At 35.9% G+C, this 22,090-nt stretch overlaps 2 protein-coding genes across 8 annotated transcripts in view; both read right to left on the reverse strand.

Moving 5' to 3' along the window:
• Positions 1 to 4,903, reverse strand: part of itga9 (integrin, alpha 9) — an 87,421-nt gene extending 82,518 nt beyond the window's left edge. The window contains exons 1-2 of the mRNA XM_079439339.1: positions 4,490 to 4,903; positions 2,918 to 3,045 (exon numbers count right to left, since the gene is read on the reverse strand). Of these exons, the coding sequence (XP_079295465.1) occupies positions 2,918 to 3,045; positions 4,490 to 4,677 (316 nt within the window). The 5' untranslated portion in view covers positions 4,678 to 4,903. The remainder of the gene's footprint in view (positions 1 to 2,917; positions 3,046 to 4,489) is intronic.
• A 1,046-nt stretch (positions 4,904 to 5,949) lies between these two features.
• The window catches only part of LOC306884029 (golgin subfamily A member 4-like), a 48,061-nt gene continuing 31,920 nt past the window's right edge, over positions 5,950 to 22,090 (reverse strand). For 6 of the 7 annotated variants that reach the window (XM_079439637.1, XM_079439639.1, XM_079439638.1 and 3 more), the window contains 9 exons: positions 21,968 to 22,089; positions 20,302 to 20,432; positions 19,774 to 19,860; positions 17,255 to 17,272; positions 16,585 to 16,653; positions 15,290 to 15,365; positions 11,370 to 11,467; positions 8,839 to 8,925; positions 5,950 to 6,992 (listed from right to left, as the gene is read on the reverse strand). In XM_079439637.1, the coding sequence (XP_079295763.1) occupies positions 6,978 to 6,992; positions 8,839 to 8,925; positions 11,370 to 11,467; positions 15,290 to 15,365; positions 16,585 to 16,653; positions 17,255 to 17,272; positions 19,774 to 19,860; positions 20,302 to 20,432; positions 21,968 to 22,089 (703 nt within the window). In that variant the 3' untranslated portion in view covers positions 5,950 to 6,977. The remainder of the gene's footprint in view (positions 6,993 to 8,838; positions 8,926 to 11,369; positions 11,468 to 15,289; positions 15,366 to 16,584; positions 16,654 to 17,254; positions 17,273 to 19,773; positions 19,861 to 20,301; positions 20,433 to 21,967; position 22,090) is intronic. The other variant, XR_013785408.1, reaches the window with a different exon arrangement.

Raw genomic sequence — 22,090 nt, forward strand, 5'->3', positions numbered from 1 at the left:
AAAAAAAAAATCCTGGAATGTTTTCCTCAAAAAACTTAATTTCTTTGCAACTGAAGAAAGAAAGACATGAACATCTTTTTTATGGGTGAACTATTCCTTTAACCACACTTGGGAGAAGCGAAAACTAGTCCCCTCATATCAGTAGCAATATTTCTCAAGGGGAGCCCTGAGGGGTCTTATTCTATATGATTCATATAAACTCAAAACTGGGGCCCCAGGACACGCATCATTTGCTTTTGTGTGTTCTGTCAGACACAGCAGAAGCAGGAGTGTGCGCATTAAAGCCACATAAACCGCACTCATCTCTCCACAAGAAAAGAGCTTCAAGAGATCTCTACACATTGGATCCTTGGCACAGCCGCTCGGAAAATATTAGCCAAACCATTCATCATTTCTATCAAAATACTTCAGGAGCCAGACTACAGACATTTAAACTGATTTCACACAGTAATATTAATAATGTTAAAAAGAAAAATCAACGGTATTGTCAGTTGTCTATCACATAAACAAGCTCATAGTATGATGCATATTTACAAAAGGAAAAGTGTAAATCGACCCGTTATCTGTGCTGAAAATGAGTGTTAGAATGACAGGGGTAATGTGAAAACACCAGGATAAGATAACAGCTCTGTTTTTGATTCTAACTGGGAGAAAAGTTATTAAAAGCGACCAAAACAAGGCTGCTAAAACATTCGCCCATTTTGGGTTTCAAATATTGACTGGTCCAAATTCCATGTTTAACTTCATGAGTGATTTCAGTGGTACAGTGGTTTGGGTTAAACTACCCATGTAAAACAGTTCTGCTCTTTTACCGGCTGATTTGTCTGTGCAGGTGGCATCTTCTAGCTGTTATTCATTTTAACTGGCGCTGTCAAACACAAGCACATCTGACACTCACACAGGATATAATGATAATATATAAACACATTTTCACTTCCCTTTTTACACATTCCAAAGATCTTTAGATCACGTTTTAGAACCTGTTCTTTAGATGCATTCTTCTTCTGGATTCTTCAAGATTCTAGAAAATTGATGAATTTAAGAAGTCAAATGTATTTGTATAGCACAATACATAATTGTTTCAAAGCAGCTTTACAGAAAATCATGAAGGTTAACATTTACAATATCTTCATGACTTATAGTCGAATTTAGCAGATTAGAGCTGGGCACTAATAAAGTTTACATTTTGCAACGATGCAAGCAACAAAGTCATTAAGATTTGCTACAGTATATGGTATTTATCACCATACGTAAGTATACTTTATGCAGATGCTAAAGGAGTGTTAAAGCCAGAAAATCAAGGCTAAAAAACTGTTTTTACCCACAGGCCATCCGGCTTGTGAACAACTCCAATCTGCTGCCTCTCCCCCAATCACTATAGACATACTGTAGATTACACCCTGATTCTGAGGTGTCAACTACCTCATCCTGTCTACACTCAAACACACACACATAATGCAAATAACATCAGAGACTACAGACTACCTCTGCATACTTTGTGCACATATACATCCTTTTTCCATTGCACACACACATACTTTTTCAATTGCAACAACAGGACTTTGCACATGCAGGTCTTCTTCGTTTACATTGCGCACTGTGCACATTATACATGAAATGATTTTGTTTCTTGCATTTTTCGCACAATTAGTAATCTTGCAATTTCAGCAATCTTTGTAATTGCAAATTTGTAATCTACATATTGTGTCTTTTATTTTGATGCCCTTAACTTTATGCCATAGGCTACTGAGAGGATTCACAGAGTAAGAATTTTATTGTATGGAGTAACAGACTGTTTCCTCTACAAAGGACAATAAGGGGGAAGTCGTGGCCTAATGGTTAGAGAGTCGGACTCGTAATCCAAAGGTTGCAGGTTCGAGTCTCGGGCTGGCAGGGATTGTAGGTGGGGGGAGTGAATGTCCAGCGCTCTCTCCACCCTCAATACCACGACTGAGGTGCCCTTGAGCACCGAACCCCCAACTGCTCCCCGGGTGCTGCAGCATAAAATGGCTGCCCACTGCTCCGGGTGTGTGTTCACGGTGTGTGTGTGTTCACTGCTGTGTGTGTGCACGTTGGATGGGTTAAATACAGAGCACGAATTCCGAGTATGGGTCACCATACTTGACTGAATGTCACTTCACTCACTCACTCACTCACTCAATAAACTATCGAATCTTGTATGTGGGTAAATTAAATTTGGATATGTATCCGACTATATATAAAGAGCTGGGCGATAATAAACCTACATTTTGTGAGGATGCAAGCAATAAAGCCATTAATATTTGCTATATGATATATATCACCATATGCAAGTATACTGTATGCATGCAGGGTAAAGTTGGATATATATCCAATTATATAAAGAGCTGGGCGATAATACGGTTACATTTTGTGATTAAATAAAAAAAATCAAGCAGTTGAGATTTAGTATTAACAATCCCCTTATGTTAGTGGACTTTATGTAGGCAAATAAAGTTTGATATAATGTATATCCAACTTTATACAGAGAGCTATATTATTGCACAGCTTTCTATAAAAAGTTGGATATAAATCAATAATTTTATATATATAAATATATAAAACTACATTTTTTGATTATATAAACAATCACATTTGCTATATAGTTCATATTGCTTTAAACAAAAGTATACTGTATCAAGAGAAAGTTGTACATACCAAACTTATATAAAGACCCGGACGATAATATAGTTACTTCTGTGAAAATATGCGAGCATACTGTATGATTACGAATAGAGCCGGACAGTAATATAGTCACATTTTGTGATGATAAAAACAATCACGCAGCTGAGATTTGCTATATAGTATATATGGGTTTATGTGAGTATACTATATGTATGCAGTTAAAGTAAGATGTGTACTCTGGATATTTGTGAGATCATGTGAGATGCACACACACCTCTCCCGAGGTCCATCTCAGTGCAGCGTTGCTCTGGGTTGTTGCGGATCCGGCACTTGTATACGGCTCCAGGGGACTGAACTGAACTGCTGAATGATGAGTTTGCTCTAGGAGCCCCGACCACAATCCTACAGACATCAGGAGAAACATACTGTCACTGTACATCACAACACTACATGCAACTTGGGTTGCGCCTGGGACAAAAGTCAATTGATACAGTTTTTTATCATTACAAAATGGAAAACAAAACTATTCTTTGTAGGTCTGTGTTTTGTCTAAGTGTCATGGATGAATACTAGGGATGCCTAATAAGTGAATTAGCCCTGGAGGTGGTTCTGCCTTGTCATACTGTCATGGTTTGGCTCTAAAATTCGGTGATGCAAGAACTACATCATCATCTCCACTGAAGCAAAGGCAATGATTTGGGCGCTGGCCAGTGTTTCCCTTTAAACTTCAGGACAGCCCTTAGAGGAAAGTCTTAACATCTGTAGAGTCATAAGAGACTTTTTAAAACGTTGCATGTCTGAGAAATGTAATGGCAAGAGTTGAGTTATAAAAGTAAGCAAAACCACCAGCCTGAGTCGATTAATGCTAAAGAGTTGCATACATAATGAGCTGAATTAGATTAGACAACAAAACATCAAACCAAAGGTCATTGTCCAAATGCAGGAGGATCTCTAACACCAGAATTAACAGCATATTCTTATAAATTTTTGCTTAGTGACTTTTAATCAACATGGTTTGAAACAGACTTCTAATAGATTGAATAGCCTAGTTTCAAAATATATGCAACTTGGTTTGATATTTGATCATCTAACCGCAATAATTTAATTAGATTTAGTCTAAATGATTTTTTTTTGGAGCCACTGCGACATTAACACAAAGATAAATCAAAATACACAAGACAATTCACACAGAAAACGTAAATAATGAATGTTTCTCCTAAAGCTAAACCGATGTTAGCGTTCAGAATTAGCATTCGCCTGAGGTAACCATAGCGACGGAAGTGAGTACTGTCGTTATTTATCCTTTCATTACAGATTTATTAAATATAAAACTACATAAAACGCGTTTAAGATACTTTACATGTGATGTATTGTGCTAGCGGAACCAACGTGATGACATTTCTCGATTTTTCAACAGACGGCTTGTTTTTTTTTTTTTTTTTTAAGTATAGATTACATTTAGACCAGTTTTAATTATTCATATTTATCATTAAGAAGATTTCAGTGACCACACAAGTTAAATTACAAGTTAGTCCGCGCGATTATTTTCACCTGATGCTCGAGAAAAGTGCCGTTTACCGGAGGTGGTAACCTTGGCAACAGAAGACCGCCTCGAGCGCTTTCCGTTGCGGCAAAACTTAGGCTAAGTACGGATTCATTATCGATAAAACTTTAGTTTTTATAAAGTCTTAAGACAGTTGACCTTTGGCTTACTGTACTAGGGGCGCCAAAAGACAATTTTGGAAACTTCCACAGAGAGAAGACGCCTTTAAAATCTATTTTTCAGCATTAAAACGCGCATAACTGAGTGTATAAATGTTAATTCTGTCTCTGATCATGTACTCACCAGCGTGTGTTGTCATGGACGTGCTCCAAGACCGAATATCCAAAAAACGTCGCATCTGGTCCTCGGAAGACCACGGGATGTTGTAAGTCAATGTTGAAGGAATAAGCCAAAGAAACCAAACACAAATACACAAAAACATCCAAAGCGCGTCTTTTCCGCGTAGAAAGATCCGTCATTCTGTTGTGCATCCTCAGTCAAGCTGATGAGAACTTTATAAAAGCTATTAAATCTGTCTATAGAGTCCCAAAAATAATGGAAAAACTACATTTATATAACTACACCACGTCCTTTTCTTAAAGTTGGGAATTAAGCGCATGCAAACACAGAGTTTGAGCTTGTGAATCGGAGGTTTGGCTCTTCTCTTCTGCTGCGTCTCTGGAGTTTCTCTCTGCATTAAAGCGCCGCGCTCGCGCTGACGCGTGTGTTGTTGCGCGCGAGCATCACGTTTCACATGACAGCAGCGCCGCGTGCACTGGCGACACCTACCGACAGCTCCCAGTACTGCACGGCTTACCGCATACTGTAGCATAGGTTTGATTAATAGGCCTTAAGAGCACTGCTCGAATTGAAGGGGGGCTGGGGGGATCCGGGACCCCCCATAAGGCATTAGGGACCCCCCATAAGAAGTAAAAAATAGACTTAGGGGGGTCCCTCAGACATTTTTACTTGGAGTAAGCCATTTAAAAGAAGAATAGTAGCTTATCTCTCTTTGTTATGCAACATTAAATAGTATATAGTTATGCATATTATGATCAAATATATTGTTTATTTTGTATAAATTGTATATTGCGAGACTAACCCCCACCCCCACCAAAAAAAAAAAAAAGTCTGATGGTGGGGACCCCCCATAAGACTTGATTCAATTCGAGCACTGCTTAAGAGTATTAAAGAGTATACATCCTTGTCTATTTAAAAAGGAGATCTTGTTTTTTTATGATTGGTGATAATATCACACACATTTTAATTTTGCTAATTCTTAAGAGCATATCTTAAAAAAATAAAATGTGTGATTTTTTTATTGGAGATATATATTCTGTTGTGTATTAATCTAAATATTTATGTGTACTCATTTGCTCCTTCCAAAAGTTACTTATTACTTTCTGGCAACAGTTGTAACAGCATAGCTTATGGATGGTTGGATTTCAAATCAGTAGGTAAGTAGCTGTTTTATGGATGGTGACTGTAATATTATTACTGAAATCTTATTAGTATTAAGTTACACTAAAAAATTAATGTTTAATGCTTTTGTTTTTTGGAGGTCCATAAAAATCACGGTAGCTGACTGTGGAAATCATTCAGTACCACAATATCCCTTGCACAAAATCTTTGCACACTTGTACATTATTTGGCCAACAGTGTCTACATTATAGTGAGAATTAGATTAATGCTTCACCAGTCTTACCTGACAACTGCAACATACAGCAGTGTTACAAGAGCTGCATGCAGAGAGAAGATTTCAATGTAGTGTAAATAAAACTTTATTAATTGTCTTAAAATGTATTAACTGTCTCAAAGTGCCCTATGACAGAGATTTATAGCCTTTTTTTTCCAACAATGATTATTTACAATATGAAGCGTGGTTCTAATTAGTCAGTTTCCCCGAAAATACAGTATCAAGTTACAAAAACAAACAAACAAACAAAAACATAGTAAACAATCCGCATACTGTGAGCCTGTCTTTGTATCGTACATGTGCTGTGCAGAGAGTTAAAGGGTCATTTCATTTCACCTTAAAACAGAGAAAAACAGGAATACAAATCACGAATGATACGAATCAACCAAACTGAAACTTAGAGTCAAACTTATTGCACAAGTCTTCAAATCATACAAATGCAGCTTTAAAAAAAGAACCGTCTACCCTAAAAAAAAATGAAAAAGAGAAAGCAAGAAAAATCCATGTAATAAATTATTTCTGGCGAGCTACAAATTTAAGAATATTCTTTACATTTTCTTTAAATTTCTTAATCTAATCAAGTTCCCTTGTACCAGTAACCATACACACACACACACACACGTTGGTTTTTGTGGTTTATGGGGACTCTCCATAGGCGTAATGGTTTTTATACTGAACAAACTGTGTGTGCTATTGCCCTACACCAACCCTACACCTAAACTTAGCCCTCACAGGAGACTTTGTGCATTTTTAGATTTTCAAAAAAACACCATTTAGTATGTTTTTTAAGCCTTTTGAATTACGGGGACATAGGCAGTGTCCTCATAAACCACCTTTATATTGTAATACCTCTGTCATACCCATGTCATTATACAAATTTGTGTCCTCATAAACCACATAAACAGCACACACACACACACACACGCACGCACACACACACACACACACACACACACACACACACCACACACCACACATCACACAGACACACAGAGAGAGAGAGAGATAAGTAGAGCAGGCTCTTTCGTGTCAGTAGCATCTCTCAGCAGCAGCAGGAGAATCTGTCGTTCGCTCAGGCACGGTTCTGGTTCCACCTTACCGGAGCCAAGGCTGTAAAACACACAGATGGGGAACAGAAGCTCAGTCACTGCAGGCACATGCATTAAAATCACCAGCAGCTGCATTTCACACGACGTCATCTGAACAAATATCTGACAACTCGTTAGCTACATAGACATTTCTTTAAGAAAATGTTCCGATGCTTGGGTGTTGTAGGAGGCTGCCAGGGGGTTGCTATATTGCTGTTAAGGAGATTGAGATATACATATTTTAAAAATAAAACTAATTCAAACAGCAAGTAGAAAATCATGTCTCAAGGCTGTGATGTACAGTACTGTTTGAAAGAAATTAATACTTTTATTCAGCACGGATGCACTAAATTGGTCAAACATGTTACAAATGAGCTTTTGAACTTTCTATTTATTAAATAGAAGTAGTAGCAGTACTGTTTTCAACACTAATAATAATCAGACATGTTTCCTGAGCAGAAAATTAGAATGATTTCTGAAGGATGACACTGAAGACTGGAGTAATGATGCTGAAAATTCAGCTTTGCGTCACAGGAATAAATTACATTTAAAATAGAAAACAGTTATTTTAAACTGTGATAATATTTCAGATTATTTTTGTTTTTACTGTATTTGGTCCCACTTTATATTAGGTGGCATTAACCACTATGTACTTACATTTAAATTAATCATTTGATACAATGCTCTTATTGTGTACATATATGTTTTTACACTGTACATACATTTATATGTAGTTACATCTGTAATGAATTTCTGTAACTACATTCATAATTACACTGTTGACCCATCCCTTACACCTTAACCCACCTTTAAACCAACCCATACCACCCTAACCTGTCCCTAACCTTACCTGTATCCCACCTCAATAGCAGCAAAAGTGTTTTGCAATACAATATGACCACAATAAGTACATTGTACTTATTTGTGACCCTGGACCACAAAACCAGTCTTAAGTGTCAATTTTTGGAAATTGAGATTTATATTATATTATATATATTATCAGAAAGCTGAATAAATGAGCTTTCCATTGATGTATGGTTTGTTATGATAAGACAATATTTGGCCGAGATACAACTATTTGAAAATCTGGAATCTGAGGGTGCAAAAAAAAACTAAATATTGAGAAAATCGCCTTTAAAGTTGTCCAAATGAAGTTCTTAGCAATGCATATTACTAATCAAAAATTACATTTTGATATATTTACGGTAAGAAATTGACTAAATATCTTCATGGAACATGATCTACTCAATATCCTAATGATTTTTGGCATAAAAGAAAAATTGATCATTTTGACCCATACAGTGTATTTTTGGCTATTGCTACAGCGACTGGTTTTGTGCTCCAGGGTCACATTTTTTGATGCAAGTACATAGTAGTTAAGGCCACCTAATATAAAGTGTGACCCTGTATTTTTGATCAAATAAATGCAGTTTTGGTGAGCAGAAGGGACTTCTTTCAAAACCATTTTTAAAAATCTAAACGGTAGTGTAAACTAAAGGCTATTGGCTATCAAAATAGTTCCAGAAGTGTGAATTCCTGAGCAAGCGATTTCACAAGCAGCAAATAAACAACTGGAGAAATGGAAATAAATGTCAGGAATTCAGTTTCCTGATATAATATCAATTTAATGGAGCATTGGAAAGGAAACAGTGACCACACTGCAGAAACCTGATAACGAACCATAAAATATTCGATAAGAAGCACATATGTGCTTGATTTAGCATCTGATCGGCTCCCTCTCTGCACAAGAACTGCAGGATGAGCATCAGTGCTCACATCTGGGACGCCTGTTTGAGTCAGTGTGTTAACATATGGAGAGTTACGGAGAGTCTTTGAAGGCTGCTTCTGCACACTAAAGAAACGCTCACCATCACACGGGAATCTTCACGCTCCAGAACCTTCTGCGCCTGGTCCGGAGGAAACTTCAGCATGGATGTTATGACTTTGGCCATTGTCTGAAGAAACAAGATGCAATAGAAAAACAAAAGAGATGAAGCTGAAATTCTGCATTAAATGTTACAGTATGTTATTTAAGAGCAAGAAATGACAACTTAAAAGAATAGTTTACTACTCTCATCATTTTATAGGAAGATATTTTGAAGAATGTGTGTAACCAAACTGTAGGTGGTCCTCGCTGACTTCCATTGCATGGAAAAAATACTATGGAAGTCAATGGGGACCAGAGACTGTAAACGATGACATCATTTTTAGTTTTAGGCGAACTGTTCCTTTAAAATGATTACATTTGTTCATCAGTCATGTTCCCCATTTTCTCCTATGAGGTCTTTATTTAACTAAACAAGTCTCATATCATAGGTTGGTGAAAACAGTTTAACTGGAAAACAACATGAAGGAGTGAAGCATGCATGCATGGGCACACACAGATGTTCTGACACTATTATAGTTTGTTTTATGAAATTTTGTGAAAGAATGTAAACAAAGTATTTTACAAAAAACAAATCAATACTCAGTGTAATTTTAGAATTTTTTATATACTATTATAGTAGCTAGTATTGTGTATAAATTGTATTAATAAAAAATAATAAATTAATATTAATTAAATTTTATTTTTAGTTGAACTTTTAGTCACTGTATATGCTTTTATAATTTTTATTAGTTGTTTTTATAGAGAAAGAGAGCATATAAATATGTATATGTATATAAATAATACTGTGTACACACATTTTAGTATTTTATATTATAGTATTTAATTTTAATTATTTTATATTATTTATTTTAATATTTTATATATTTTTATTATTTTATTTATTTTTATATTTAAGTGTTAAGTTTAATGTAGGTTTTATTAATTTTGTTGTTTTGTCTTTTTTTTATTATTATTATTTTGTTTACACACACACACACACACACACACACAAACCCAAAATCTAATTAGCATTAATTTGTATTTCCATTAAGAGTTTTAGTAAGTTTAGTACATAAACTTATTTTATTTCAGTTTTTCTCATTTCTAAAAGTTTTTTTGTTTAAGTTGGCTTTATTTCAATTAACAATTTAAAAAATATATATTTTTAGTTTTAGTTAACAACAACAATGTTGCCGCCCATCTTTAGTAGATCTGCTGCTCCACACTGTTCTGTGAGCAATTACATCTCGCTAAGACAAAATGCTCATTATCTGCAGCCTGCTGGGTAATCAGCCCTAGACAGATCTGCCAGCGCTCGTATGCGGCACTAATCAGAACCAGCTCACCCGAGCAACTCTCTTAAATGGCAGGCGCTACTGGGTCATGTGATGAGAACGAGCCACCGGGCCGCCCGCCGGACATCCTCTCTTACAGGGAGGCCTGTTGAGACGTTATAAAGACCTGACTGTTTATTAGCGGCGAGGGAGAATCCCGCTGGCTTCAGGGCGGCGACAACCGGGCCGTTAATTAGTCCTGGCTAAACGGACAAGATTCGCTCATTAGGGTCCTGCTAAGCGAACACAAACAGCTGGTGGGAGTTTTCGTGGGAATGAATCATTTTACAGGCTTCCATCCGGACTCCCTGTCACACTTATTTACTGCATCCTTCCCCCAAATTATTATTAGTTTAATGTATTATTATGTTTATCTTTAAATGGGTCTTTCCTACATATGCAGTAGCTACATTTTCTTGTGCCCATAATCTTAATATGCTGGCTGAATATATTAAGGCATAATAGCTGATATTACCAATATTTCAAAATATAGTTTTAAAAAAATGCTTGAAATCAACATTATATAATCAATATTATTTATCTACTACTTATTTATTTAGTATCTACTAAGCATTTATTAATATTTTCAATTAGCTTTTATTTTTATATTTTCAGGTTTTGGTTTAAATTTGCATTTTTTCTCAATGTTAGTAAGTTTTTTAATGCTTTTAAAAGTTTTCAAATATTTCTACTAAGCTTTTATTTCATTTCTGTTTTAGTAATTTCAGCACTTCAACTTATTTAACTTTTAGTTGCCAAAGAAGCATTTCTAATTTTCATTAAAGTTTTTTTTTATCTAATATTTATTTCAGCTTTATTTAAATAAACATGATTTTCAAAAGTTTTAGCTAACAATAACAACACTGATCCTCATGTAAGCATACTCAATCCCTAACTTTAGATTAATATTTGTGATGCCATTTAATCATTTTTTTAAGTTTTAATAAATTAAATTAAAAATATATATAAATTTATTAAATTTCTAAGTGCCTAATGCTTGACCAGAGAATATTTCTAGTTTTTCTATTATACCTTGTTTCTCTTAATAAAAAGAAGGGTAATTTCAACAATTCTGTTCAAATACTGCATAACATTAAAAAAACAATTCTGTTCAAATACTGCATAACATTAATGACCCAAAAACAGTCCCTCCTTGAATGACATCTCATAAAGTGTAATAATAACCCCTAAAATGTACCTTTGTCTCTCTTCCCATCATGTACTCAAACAGGACCTTCCTGAGGTACTCGAATTCGGTCAGCTCACTGAAGGGGTCCGCGCTGTTGTGTGACAAATCTGTAGAAACAAACAAACAGCAGATTCATCATAATCATTTTCAGAGTATCTAAGAGCATTAGAGACATTAAGCTCGGTTTTAGAGGAAACAGTTGTTGTTTTTAAAGCACAGCCTGTACAAAAACTTGGCTGTTCCCTCATTCACCCCAGTTCTGCTGAACATAATTAAAACCAGAGCAGCCAGATGACGAACATATAAATCCTCCAAACACTCAGCACCAACCATCATCTTCTAAGAGTTGAACCAAGAGAGTCGGAGAGGATGTAAATAACAGAAAATCAAATGATGCATTGCTACAAATGCAACTAGACTTTTAGATTGAATATGTTTACCATGATGCTGGTGCATACTTATAAAAAAGGTTCTTTACTGGCATCGATGATTCCATAAAGAACCTTTAACCCTCCATTTAACAAAAGGTTCTTATAGTGGAAAAAAATTAATAAAATGTTCTTCACACAAGGAAAAAAAGTGGTTCTATGAACTGTTGACTGAAAGGTTCTTTGAGGAACCAAAAATGGTTCTTCTGTGGCAGCGTTGTGAAAACCCCCTTTTTCAAACCTCTATTTTTAAGAGTGTAGAAGAAATACCTTTTAATACCTCCGTTTAGGGGGTTGGTTCAAATCTGAAGTTTGAGCGATAGTAAGAGTTAATCTTTCAGAATGTGTGCTGGTGATTGAGGACAATTTTCCCTTGCTTTAACAGCAATAAGATAAGCACGCACTCATACACTCAATACATTCATTAAACACACACCCCGCGACCTTTGCGTGGCAATAATCAGCCGGTAAATCAGAGCGCTAGACGCGCCTCACTTCCAGCGGCTCGCAGCAGCACTGGAAGACTATAATGACAGCATTGTGGCTAAATACAAGAAGCTTTGGCTCAGTCGAGGTGGGGGCCTTTCCGTTTTCCACCCTGCTTTTAATGGATAAAGAAGTGAGAGCAGAAACGGAACAGGAGACGTTAAGACCGTGAATGAACAAAAACCAATTTAAGTTATTTTGAAAGAATCATGTCATAAAGCTGGCGATGGGCGGGCAGGTTTCTGCGCTGTTGGATACCATGGAAAACATGATGTAAAGAGAACAACACCACATTAACCAGCCCAGCTCAACCACTACGCCTCACTCGTCACATTTTAGAAAACACAACTGTTTATGTATTAATTAGGGAGAAGAACACAATTTTGTACCTCACGAAAAGTGATGCATTAGATGCACGTAATAAATAACAAAAGTACTTATATGCATAAAAAGTTTGGGGTCTTTTCTTTTTTAAAGAAATTAATACTTTTATTCAGCAAGGATGCATTGAACTGATCAAATACGACGATAAAGACATTTTAAAATACTACAATAATTTCTATTTCAAATAAATGGTGTTCTTTTGAACTTTCTATTAAGCAAAGAATAATATTTTAAAGTTTTACTGTATTTTTAATCAAATAAATGCAGCCTGAAGTGAAGTGGATTCTGTCATAAACATTTAAACAATCTTACCGACCCCAAACTTTTGAACAATAGTGTACATGCTCTTGCTTAAAAGAATATGCACATGTGGTAAATATTATAAGCATCACAAGCACCCCAGATGTGCAGTAAATCTTCAGTGATGTCTCATGGAAGTGATGTAAGGATTAAGCAATTAGTTTAAGTGAAACTGTCTTTTGCATTACAGTATCTAGCGTGCACAAACAGCACAGGAGGTACAACCGATCAGTCAGCCGTCTTGCTTCATTAAACCTGTGAATGACTGGCAATTAGCAGAAGGAGACGTGTGTCCCTCTGGAAAGCCCATTTAACCAGTGCTGAAGACACTGGGGTGGCTTGACGGAGAGAGCTGGAACTCAAGCTGCCGCTGAAACCCAAACAGGCCTTTGATCAGGAAGCATGGAGAAATGAGGGGCTAATAAATAACCCGACCTCCCCAACTGACCCCAGATCAGCCCAGTTGGGCCAACAGAGATGTAACATGAGCCACACCGATCGGTCTCATCTCCAGAACAATGCTGTTTGAATGATAGAGAGGGACTGGTTTACTACCGCCATTAGCACATCCTTAAACTGTTGAATGGATAATGAACAAACTCCATAAATAATACAGAAATCAATGCAGAGAAAACATAAAAAAGTACCATAAATCATTCCAGTACTCTATCAAACATATATAGAAAAACAGGCAATTTTTGGGGCATCTCTGAGGCAGCTTGTCTCTTGTGAATGACTAACGAGGAATTCATGGGAGGCAGTCAGAAGGTCAAAAAGACTTCATAAACTACTGTCCCTTTAATGTAGAGGCCACACAGATAAGCAGACAGTGAGGATAAGCAGACGGGTTTGTGTGTGTATTAGGTTTGAGGGAGCGGAAAACAGGCGGATTCTTTAGCTGCACGTCAAAGACGGAGATATCTTCAAAAGACAGTCATCTGGGAATATATTCAGAAGGATATTTAATGTGGTTTATGAGCAGAGAGAGGATGGCTCTGCTCCAAAACCTAGTGAGCCACCTAACTAGATAGCATTGTAAGGGATCATAGACACACTCCCAACAAGAAGACAAATTCAGCATTGCAAGTATATTTTGTAGATTAAGCAACTACAGAAAGCATTGCAACAATATCTGTGAAAAAAAACAATCCAGGAAGTTTGATTTATCCAATAAGACTGTCAAGTTGAGAGCACTTCAGTTTAAGAACTGCACAATGGACACAAATTTAACCCATAATGGTGCGTTATGTATTTTGTGCTAACTGGTGTCTCTTTGTAATCTTAGCAACTTGTTAATGTCAAATTGTGTTGAAATTTAGAGTTGATTCTCCCATGGTTGCTGCCTTTTAGTGTTCAAAATTGGTTCCTTAAACATCTAATTTCAAGCTTTCAAAATAATATTTTGGAATATTATTATTAGTTTCAAGTAACTGTTTTCTATTTGAATACATTTTTAAATCTAATTTATTTCTGTAATCAAAGCTGAATTTTCAGCAGCATTACTCCAGTAAGTTCAAAAAGTTCAAAAGAACAGCATTTATTTGAAATCTTTTGTAACATTATAAATGTCTTTAAAGTCACAATTTAATGCATCTTTGATGAATAAGTGTTCATTTCTTTCAAAAACAATAGTGCATATTTAAAAACATGATTGTGCAATCTTTATTTTATGCTTTACAATTTGTCTTTAAATGACTAGCACCTAAAAATTTAAATTTAGTCTGCATTTTCACACCCAAAAAACCCAAATGACATTCATTCCTCCAAGTAACACAAAAGGTGTTGTTTTGATGCTGATTTTGACACTGTTCTTGTCCAAACAATGCAAGTACAAAAGACACAGCAGATCTCGGAGACGGCCGTCTGAATCTGGGGTCATTCGTGGGAACTGGGGAGAAACGCGGTCTGTGAAAACCATTAGATTCAGAGATGAGCTCTTTATTACAGCAGCAGGGAAGGGCTGTGGAGGGGCAGATTTTCTCCTCTAGCTGCCCATATGTTTAAGCTCTGCATATGTGTGTGATTGATAGCGGGGTGCTTTCCTGCGGTGACTGATCGCTCGGAGCTAGTGAGAATGAAGGTGAGGTTTATCTGCCAAGGGTCAGCATGCCACATCATTCATTAACTTCTGGGAGTTACAAGAGATACTTGACAAGCATTTTACAGTCACTAGGCGGCTAAAACCCCCAAATTCATATTACAAACAGATTAATAAGACAGTAATTGACATCTGGATAACAGCTGGCTTTAGAAACATTGTCCTGCTTCCCCACAGCTAGACGATATAGCATTCAAAAGCCATCTTTATAGAAAATGTTTATGGTTATTTACCTCTATTTGAGCTTCCCAGGTGAGTCACCACTGTGTTTTTATGGGAGCGTCTTAGTTTGTCTTCTAGTGCATGAATCTGAAAATAAAGAATACAAATATATAGTGCAAAACTGATCTCAAGGAACTTAAGTTGGTGTCTTTATTTGTATAAAAGTTTTAGAAATTAAATAATAGGAAATGAGAAATGCAAATATGCATAATACATTTTACATCAATGCATTTAGCAGATCCTTTTATCCAAAGCGACTGGAGAGGATTTTCTTTTTCCTGAAAATGCTAGTTGATATTATTGCATAGAACTAAAACTGTTTGACTTTGCTCACACAGGATAAAACAACTTCCCAAAAATGACAGTTGTGGTCAAAAATGTGGTCTACAAAAAAAAAAACCCTGCTTATAAATCTCTCATTATGCTATTTGATCACCAAATATTGGATTAAATCTTATCATCAACTTGTCTTCTTTCAATTAACAGGTTTTGAAATAGTTTTTGGAACTAACTGATCATAGGCCTCACTGATCTGAGTTTGAACATTGCCAAAATGATCCACAAATAACCTAAACAAATACAAAACCTGTGCTAATGTAAAGAAAAATATTGAATCCAAGATTTGGTGATGGTATAGCATTATGAGACATTTATAAGCAATTTTTACAAGGCCAGTCATTTCTGACAAGGAACATCAAATTAGGGTAGGATTTTCTGCACAGCACAAGAGACTTCCCCTGCACTAGTCCTCAAATTTACAACAACGTATGGCCCAGGGTGAAGCTGGGTTATAAAAATAAAGGTATGTCCAGTGTGTGTGCCTCCCCGTGTGAGTTTGCGTTCGTGTGGGGTGAGAGAAACAGCATGAGCGCTGCTGTAACTGTTTGTAAGGGTGAAATAAGAGTAAACAGATGTGCGATGTAATAAATCTAATCTCATTTCGGTTTTACACAACTGGAGGAGTGCAGGAGATCTGGGAACGTGATGGGTTGGTAAACGCTCCTCTCATTGTTTCTCTTTGCCTTCTGCTTTGTCTTTGTGTGCTACTCAAGTTGTGTCATTTGCCAACACGTTTTAGGCCTAAAACATACTATGTGCAAGCAGGCAAACACAAGCATTTCTAGCTTCTAAGGTCAGTTGTTTTCTTGTTCAGGTCAACTGCTGTCATGGAAGAGCATGAGAACCCTGCTGAGCAAGTTGAAGTTAGTTAAACGGTCAACAAATTTCATAGCTAGCTACCTGTTTATTGGTTCAGACACCCAACAAGCTAAACTCTGTCTTTCTGTTAGCACTTCTCTTCACTTACCCTGTTGTGGTATTCCTGCTCTTTTAGCCTGGCCTCGCTCAACGTGCTCGTCTTTTCTGCAAGCTGAACCTGATTGGACAAAGAGAAAAAGATCAGAGGTCAAAAATATAAATAAGTGGAAAGTAAGAGCAACATCTTGAGGAACAAAACTGTTCAAAATTTTGGGTTGGTCTCTTATGTTCATTGAGGTTGCATTTCCTTCATCAAAAATATGGTAAAAATTGTTCAATATTTTTTTACAATTTGAAATAATTTTTTACTATTTTAAAATGTAATTTATTTTTGTGATGCAGAGCTGAATTTACAGCATCATTACTCCAGTTTTCAATGTTACATGATCTTTCTATTATGCTGATTTGACACTCAAAAAACATTTCTCATTATTATCAATGTTGAAAACAGTTGTGCTGCTTCATATTTTTATGGAAAATGTGATAGATTTCAGGATTCTTTGATGAATAAAAGCACAGCATTTATTTGAAATATAAATCTTCTGTAACTTTATAAATCTCTTTACTGTCACTTTTGATCAATTTATCATCATCATTGTTGAATAAAAGTATGAATTTCTTACTGAACAAAATCTTAATATTGAGCCGTCATTACAACAGTCAACCAGTTAGACTGTCTATGGGAATTAATCAAAAAAATAGAAGGAAATAAAGCCTACCTTTAACTCTTCAAGACCCTGAAACACAAAACAGAATTGGCAGGTCAAAAAACTGCATTATTATGCAAATATTAACATACAAAAAAAAAATTCTGAGTTGCGTTTGCCCACAGACTTGTGACATCAGACTGCAAAAATGCAGCATAGGCTCCAGAGGTAACCACACCGAACACACATGAGGACCACTTTATCCTGAACAAGGCTCAACTTTTTGCCTCTTTCCAAGCATGCAGTGCTCGCCTGAGAGCGGCACCACGGCATAAATCTAACAGCTCAGGATGCTCGCTGAGGGGTTAATTGAGAACAGAGACTATCTGTTTAAGGCCCCTTTCTCAGGAACGCATTCCAAGCCTTTTCAGGAAATTCATTCCTTTGGCCTATTCTGGATTGAGACTATCATACTGCAATTTAGAGTCTGAAAATTAAGTCTATTATGTGACTAAAGACAGTACCTTGTAAGACTTGGCTGTCCAGGTTAACATCTTAGGTTAATATATATATATATATACACATACACACACACACACACATACATACGTATATATATAAAATATCATTAAATTTATCACTGGTAACACATCCGCCTGATTTGACATTTCAACATTTTGATTCTGTGATTTACATTTATATATATTAATTAACCAGTTACTTTTATCTTACAAATGAGGAACACTACAAAGTAAAACAAAATTTAGATTTCAGCTCAGAATAAGATCAGCAGGACAGATGTCTGACAATATGAAGATTTTGCTATCATTTACTTACCTTTTTGGGAGAACTATGACTTTCATTTATTCATAAATCAAGTTTAGATGGGAAACTACTCTTTGTATGTTAGATTTATTGTTGAAGCTCAATAAACATGAAATATAACTTGAGCAAACACTAACGCTGCAAGCTGATGGCAAAGATAGAGAAAAAACATATTAAGATTTATTACTTTACTTTTGGCTTTCAGTTTTAATCAAATCTATTATATTATTTAAAATAAATTTACTTTCAATTATGTAAGTGATAATCAACGGCTAGCCGAAGCGCAGGGTGGTTGCCTCCACGAAGTGTATATATATATATATATATATATATATATATATATATATATATATATATATATATATATATATATATATAAATAAATAACTTATTTTAACTATGGTTGTCAGCTTTAATCAAATTATATATAATTATATTATTTATTTTATATTAAGAATGTTTTATTATATATTAAATTATTATTATTATTCTAAATTAATTAACAGATATACTCTAACATATCAGTATATATATATATATATATACACATATACATATACACACAGTATCTCACAGTGAGTACATCCCACACATTTTTGTAAATATTTTATTATATCTTTTCATGTGACAACACTGAAGAAATGACACTTTGCTACAATGTAAAGTAGTGAGTGTACAGCTTGTATAACAGTGTAAATTTGCTGTCCCCTCAAAATAACTCAACACACAGCCATTAATGTCTAAACCGCTGGCCACAAAAGTGCGTACACCCCTAAGTGAAAATGTCCAAATTGGGCCCAATTAGCCTCTTCTAAAGATGATGCACAAGAAAGCCTGCAAACAGTTTGCTGAAGATTACTGGAACCATGTCCTGTGGTCTGATGAGACCAAGATAAACTTATTTGGTTTAGATTGTGTCAAGCATGTGTGGCGGAGTACAAAGACAAGTGTGTCTTGCATACAGTCAAGCATGGTGGTGGGAGTGTCATGGTCTGGGGCTGCATGAGGGCTGCCGGCACTGGGGAACTACAATTCATTGAGGGAAACATGAATGCCAACATGTACTGTGACATACTGAAGCAGAGCATGATCCCCTCCCTTCGGAGACTGGGCACGCAGGGCAGTATTCCAACATGATAACGACCCCAAACACACCTCCAAGACGACCACTGCCTAGCAAAAGAAGCTGAGGGTAAAGGTGATGGACTGGCCAAGCATGTCTCCAGACTTAAACCCTGTTGAGCATCTGTGGGGTCTCTTAACATCCACCAGCTCCGTGATGTCGTCATGGAAGAGTGGAAGAGGACTCCAGTGGCAACCTGTGAAGCTCTGGTGAACTCCATGCCCAAGAGAGTTAAGGCAGTGCTGGAAAATAATGGTAGCCACACAAAATATTGACACTTTGGGGTGTCAACATTTTCACTTAGGGGTGTACGCACTTTTGTGGCCAGCCGTTTAGACATTAATGGCTGTGTGTTGAGTTATTTTGAGGGGACAGCAAATTTGTACTGTTATACAAGCTGTACACCCATTACTTTACATTGTAGCATTGTAGGGTGTACTCACTTCGGTGAGATACTATATATACAAAAAAAAATGTTAAAAAAATTGGATTGCATGTTTAATTGCCTTATTTTTTTAAGAATTACATTTGCATAAAATTAACATTTAAATAAAAATAACAACTCTAATTTTAATGCATATCCATACAAAATACAAAAATAAATAGCTCCCAGCAGGACATGGTGTGTAAACTGTGATTGCACCTGAGGGCCGCTGAGACTCCTCTGCTGTAGCTCCTCTAACTCCTTCTGCACCTCCCACACGCGGTCGCCCATCTCCACCTCACGACTCTACAGGAAGACCAAAGTCTGAGCAAATGTGCCATTTCTGTCCGAATCATTTTACAGTGCTGCCATACTGTATTAATTCTCAGGTCATAAACTTGGATCTTAAAATGCATGGGTAAACAATTAGATCTTAATCCTATCACAAATAGTTAGAATACTTCTCTGTCAGGATAGATGTAAGCAGCATAAGGTCTGCATCATTCCTTACAGCTCTAGGGAGAGTCTGAGGTGCTAGTTGACTGAGGTAAGTGTTTCCTGATGATACACAAACTATTAGCTGAAACCTGAACTTACTGATTTTATGTGGGGGAATTTAGCAAAAGCAATAAACTCCTCACAAAATTCTTCCTGTGTCTTTCTATAAAGTTGAACGTATAATATATCTGCTGGTCATTAACTCACAATTACATACAAAAGATACAGTTTCACATTATTTTGCTGTACCTGAAGGACCTGTTCATAACGCTGAACCATTCTGTTTAGGTCTTCTTCCTTCTGAATGATTGTTTTCTGAAGTTGACTGACTTCTTCTCGATGGCTAGTTATAAGCTCAGCTTCAACATCCTGAGCTTTCTCTGTGTGGAAATAATAAACAGGAAAGTACAGTAAGAAGACATGAAGGTCACCACGAAGTTACCATCACTGAGTGTAAACCACTCATTTCCAGACTGGATGCATTACATGGCAGGATTGAAAACACATGGTAAACCAATCATGAATTTCAAATTTCATATTTCCTGAGGCCAGTAAATCAGCAAATGTGAACAACTATGAAAACACAGCTCGTTCATGTGCACAGTGCTTTCCAAGACTTCTGTACTTTATTTTATTCAGTATGTTTAGCTATATTTTTGTTTTACTCAAAGGGGTACTTCATTCCAATGTGAAAATTCCATCTTTTACATCCTCACATTGCTCCAAAAGCAATATGAATTTCTTTCTTCCATGGAACACAAAAAATGTCAGGCAGAATGTTCACAATGCTTTTTTAATACAAATAAATAAATAAATGTGGACCAATGCTGCCAATTTTTCTCTTTTGGATGAGCTATTCCTTTAAATATTTTAATGGCCTATCCATTTAAATATTTAAATGACCTAATATATACAAGTGCACTGCATGGTTACTACATACGTTACTACATTATAACCATCATAGTAGTGTCCAGAAAACAAAACTACCATGCATGAGCAATAAACAGTACATTTGTACTGTAGAGCCTAGGGCTGGGCAATTTTGGAGCAACCAAAATCTTATATCCCAATATGAGTATTTTATTTCACGGTTAAGACATACATCACAATATAGATATTTTTGCTTTAAATAAGATCTTTATCATATCAGCATTTTTGATAACATAGAAATTTCTGAATTCTTGTCATCAGTGTCAATATCACAAAAAACTATATAACAAAATTAAGCTCACTGATGACAAGTAAACAGTCAGCAATTAAATAAGAATAAGGAACTAATTGCAAGCAATAGGACAAAAAAACTACACTAGAACAAAAGCAATGCAACATACATTGTATAAAGTAAACAAATGTATAAAAACACTGCATATTCTTTACTGTGTAAATTAAATATATCTTCTTATTAAATTTACAAAAGAACAGTGAGAGAGTTTCTCTTTTATGTTGTTTGATTAACATGAATGACAGACAGAAGGAATATTAGACAGCTGTCACTTTCATTTTGACATATACAAGTGTGTGTATTAAACCGTTCAAGGCCTATAAATTGGCAAAATAACTCTGAACAATACTTCCACGCTCTATGGTCACCGTCTTCTCATACAGCGCTCAGAAATGGTCTCTCAGACGGCACATGAGTATAGCGAAATGAGTTCTCTTTCGCTGCTGATTGCATTTCAGTGGCTTAAAATCACTTTTAAACAGCAATACTTAAAATAGCAATACTTAAAAAAAAAAAAAGAAAAAAAAAAAAGATACGTTTTTGTGTAATCGCGATAGAGACAATAGTTCAAAATTTCTTCTGGATGACAAATTTCTACCGGTTAATCTTGTCTACCGGTATAATCGCCCACCCCAAGTAGAGCCTGAAAATAGTTAGAAATACTCTTAGAAATAAGTTACATGTTCTTCTTACCAATGGTTTCCTTCACTGAACCTTCCAGTTCCTTTTCTTTCAGGGCCATCTGAGTATTAAACTCCCTCATTAACTGCTTAAGAGCAGAATTCTGTTTCATTTCCATATCTTCCATTTCAAGCC

Source organism: Barbus barbus (assembly GCF_936440315.1).
Source record: "Barbus barbus genome assembly, chromosome: 18".
Classification (NCBI taxonomy): domain Eukaryota; kingdom Metazoa; phylum Chordata; class Actinopteri; order Cypriniformes; family Cyprinidae; genus Barbus; species Barbus barbus.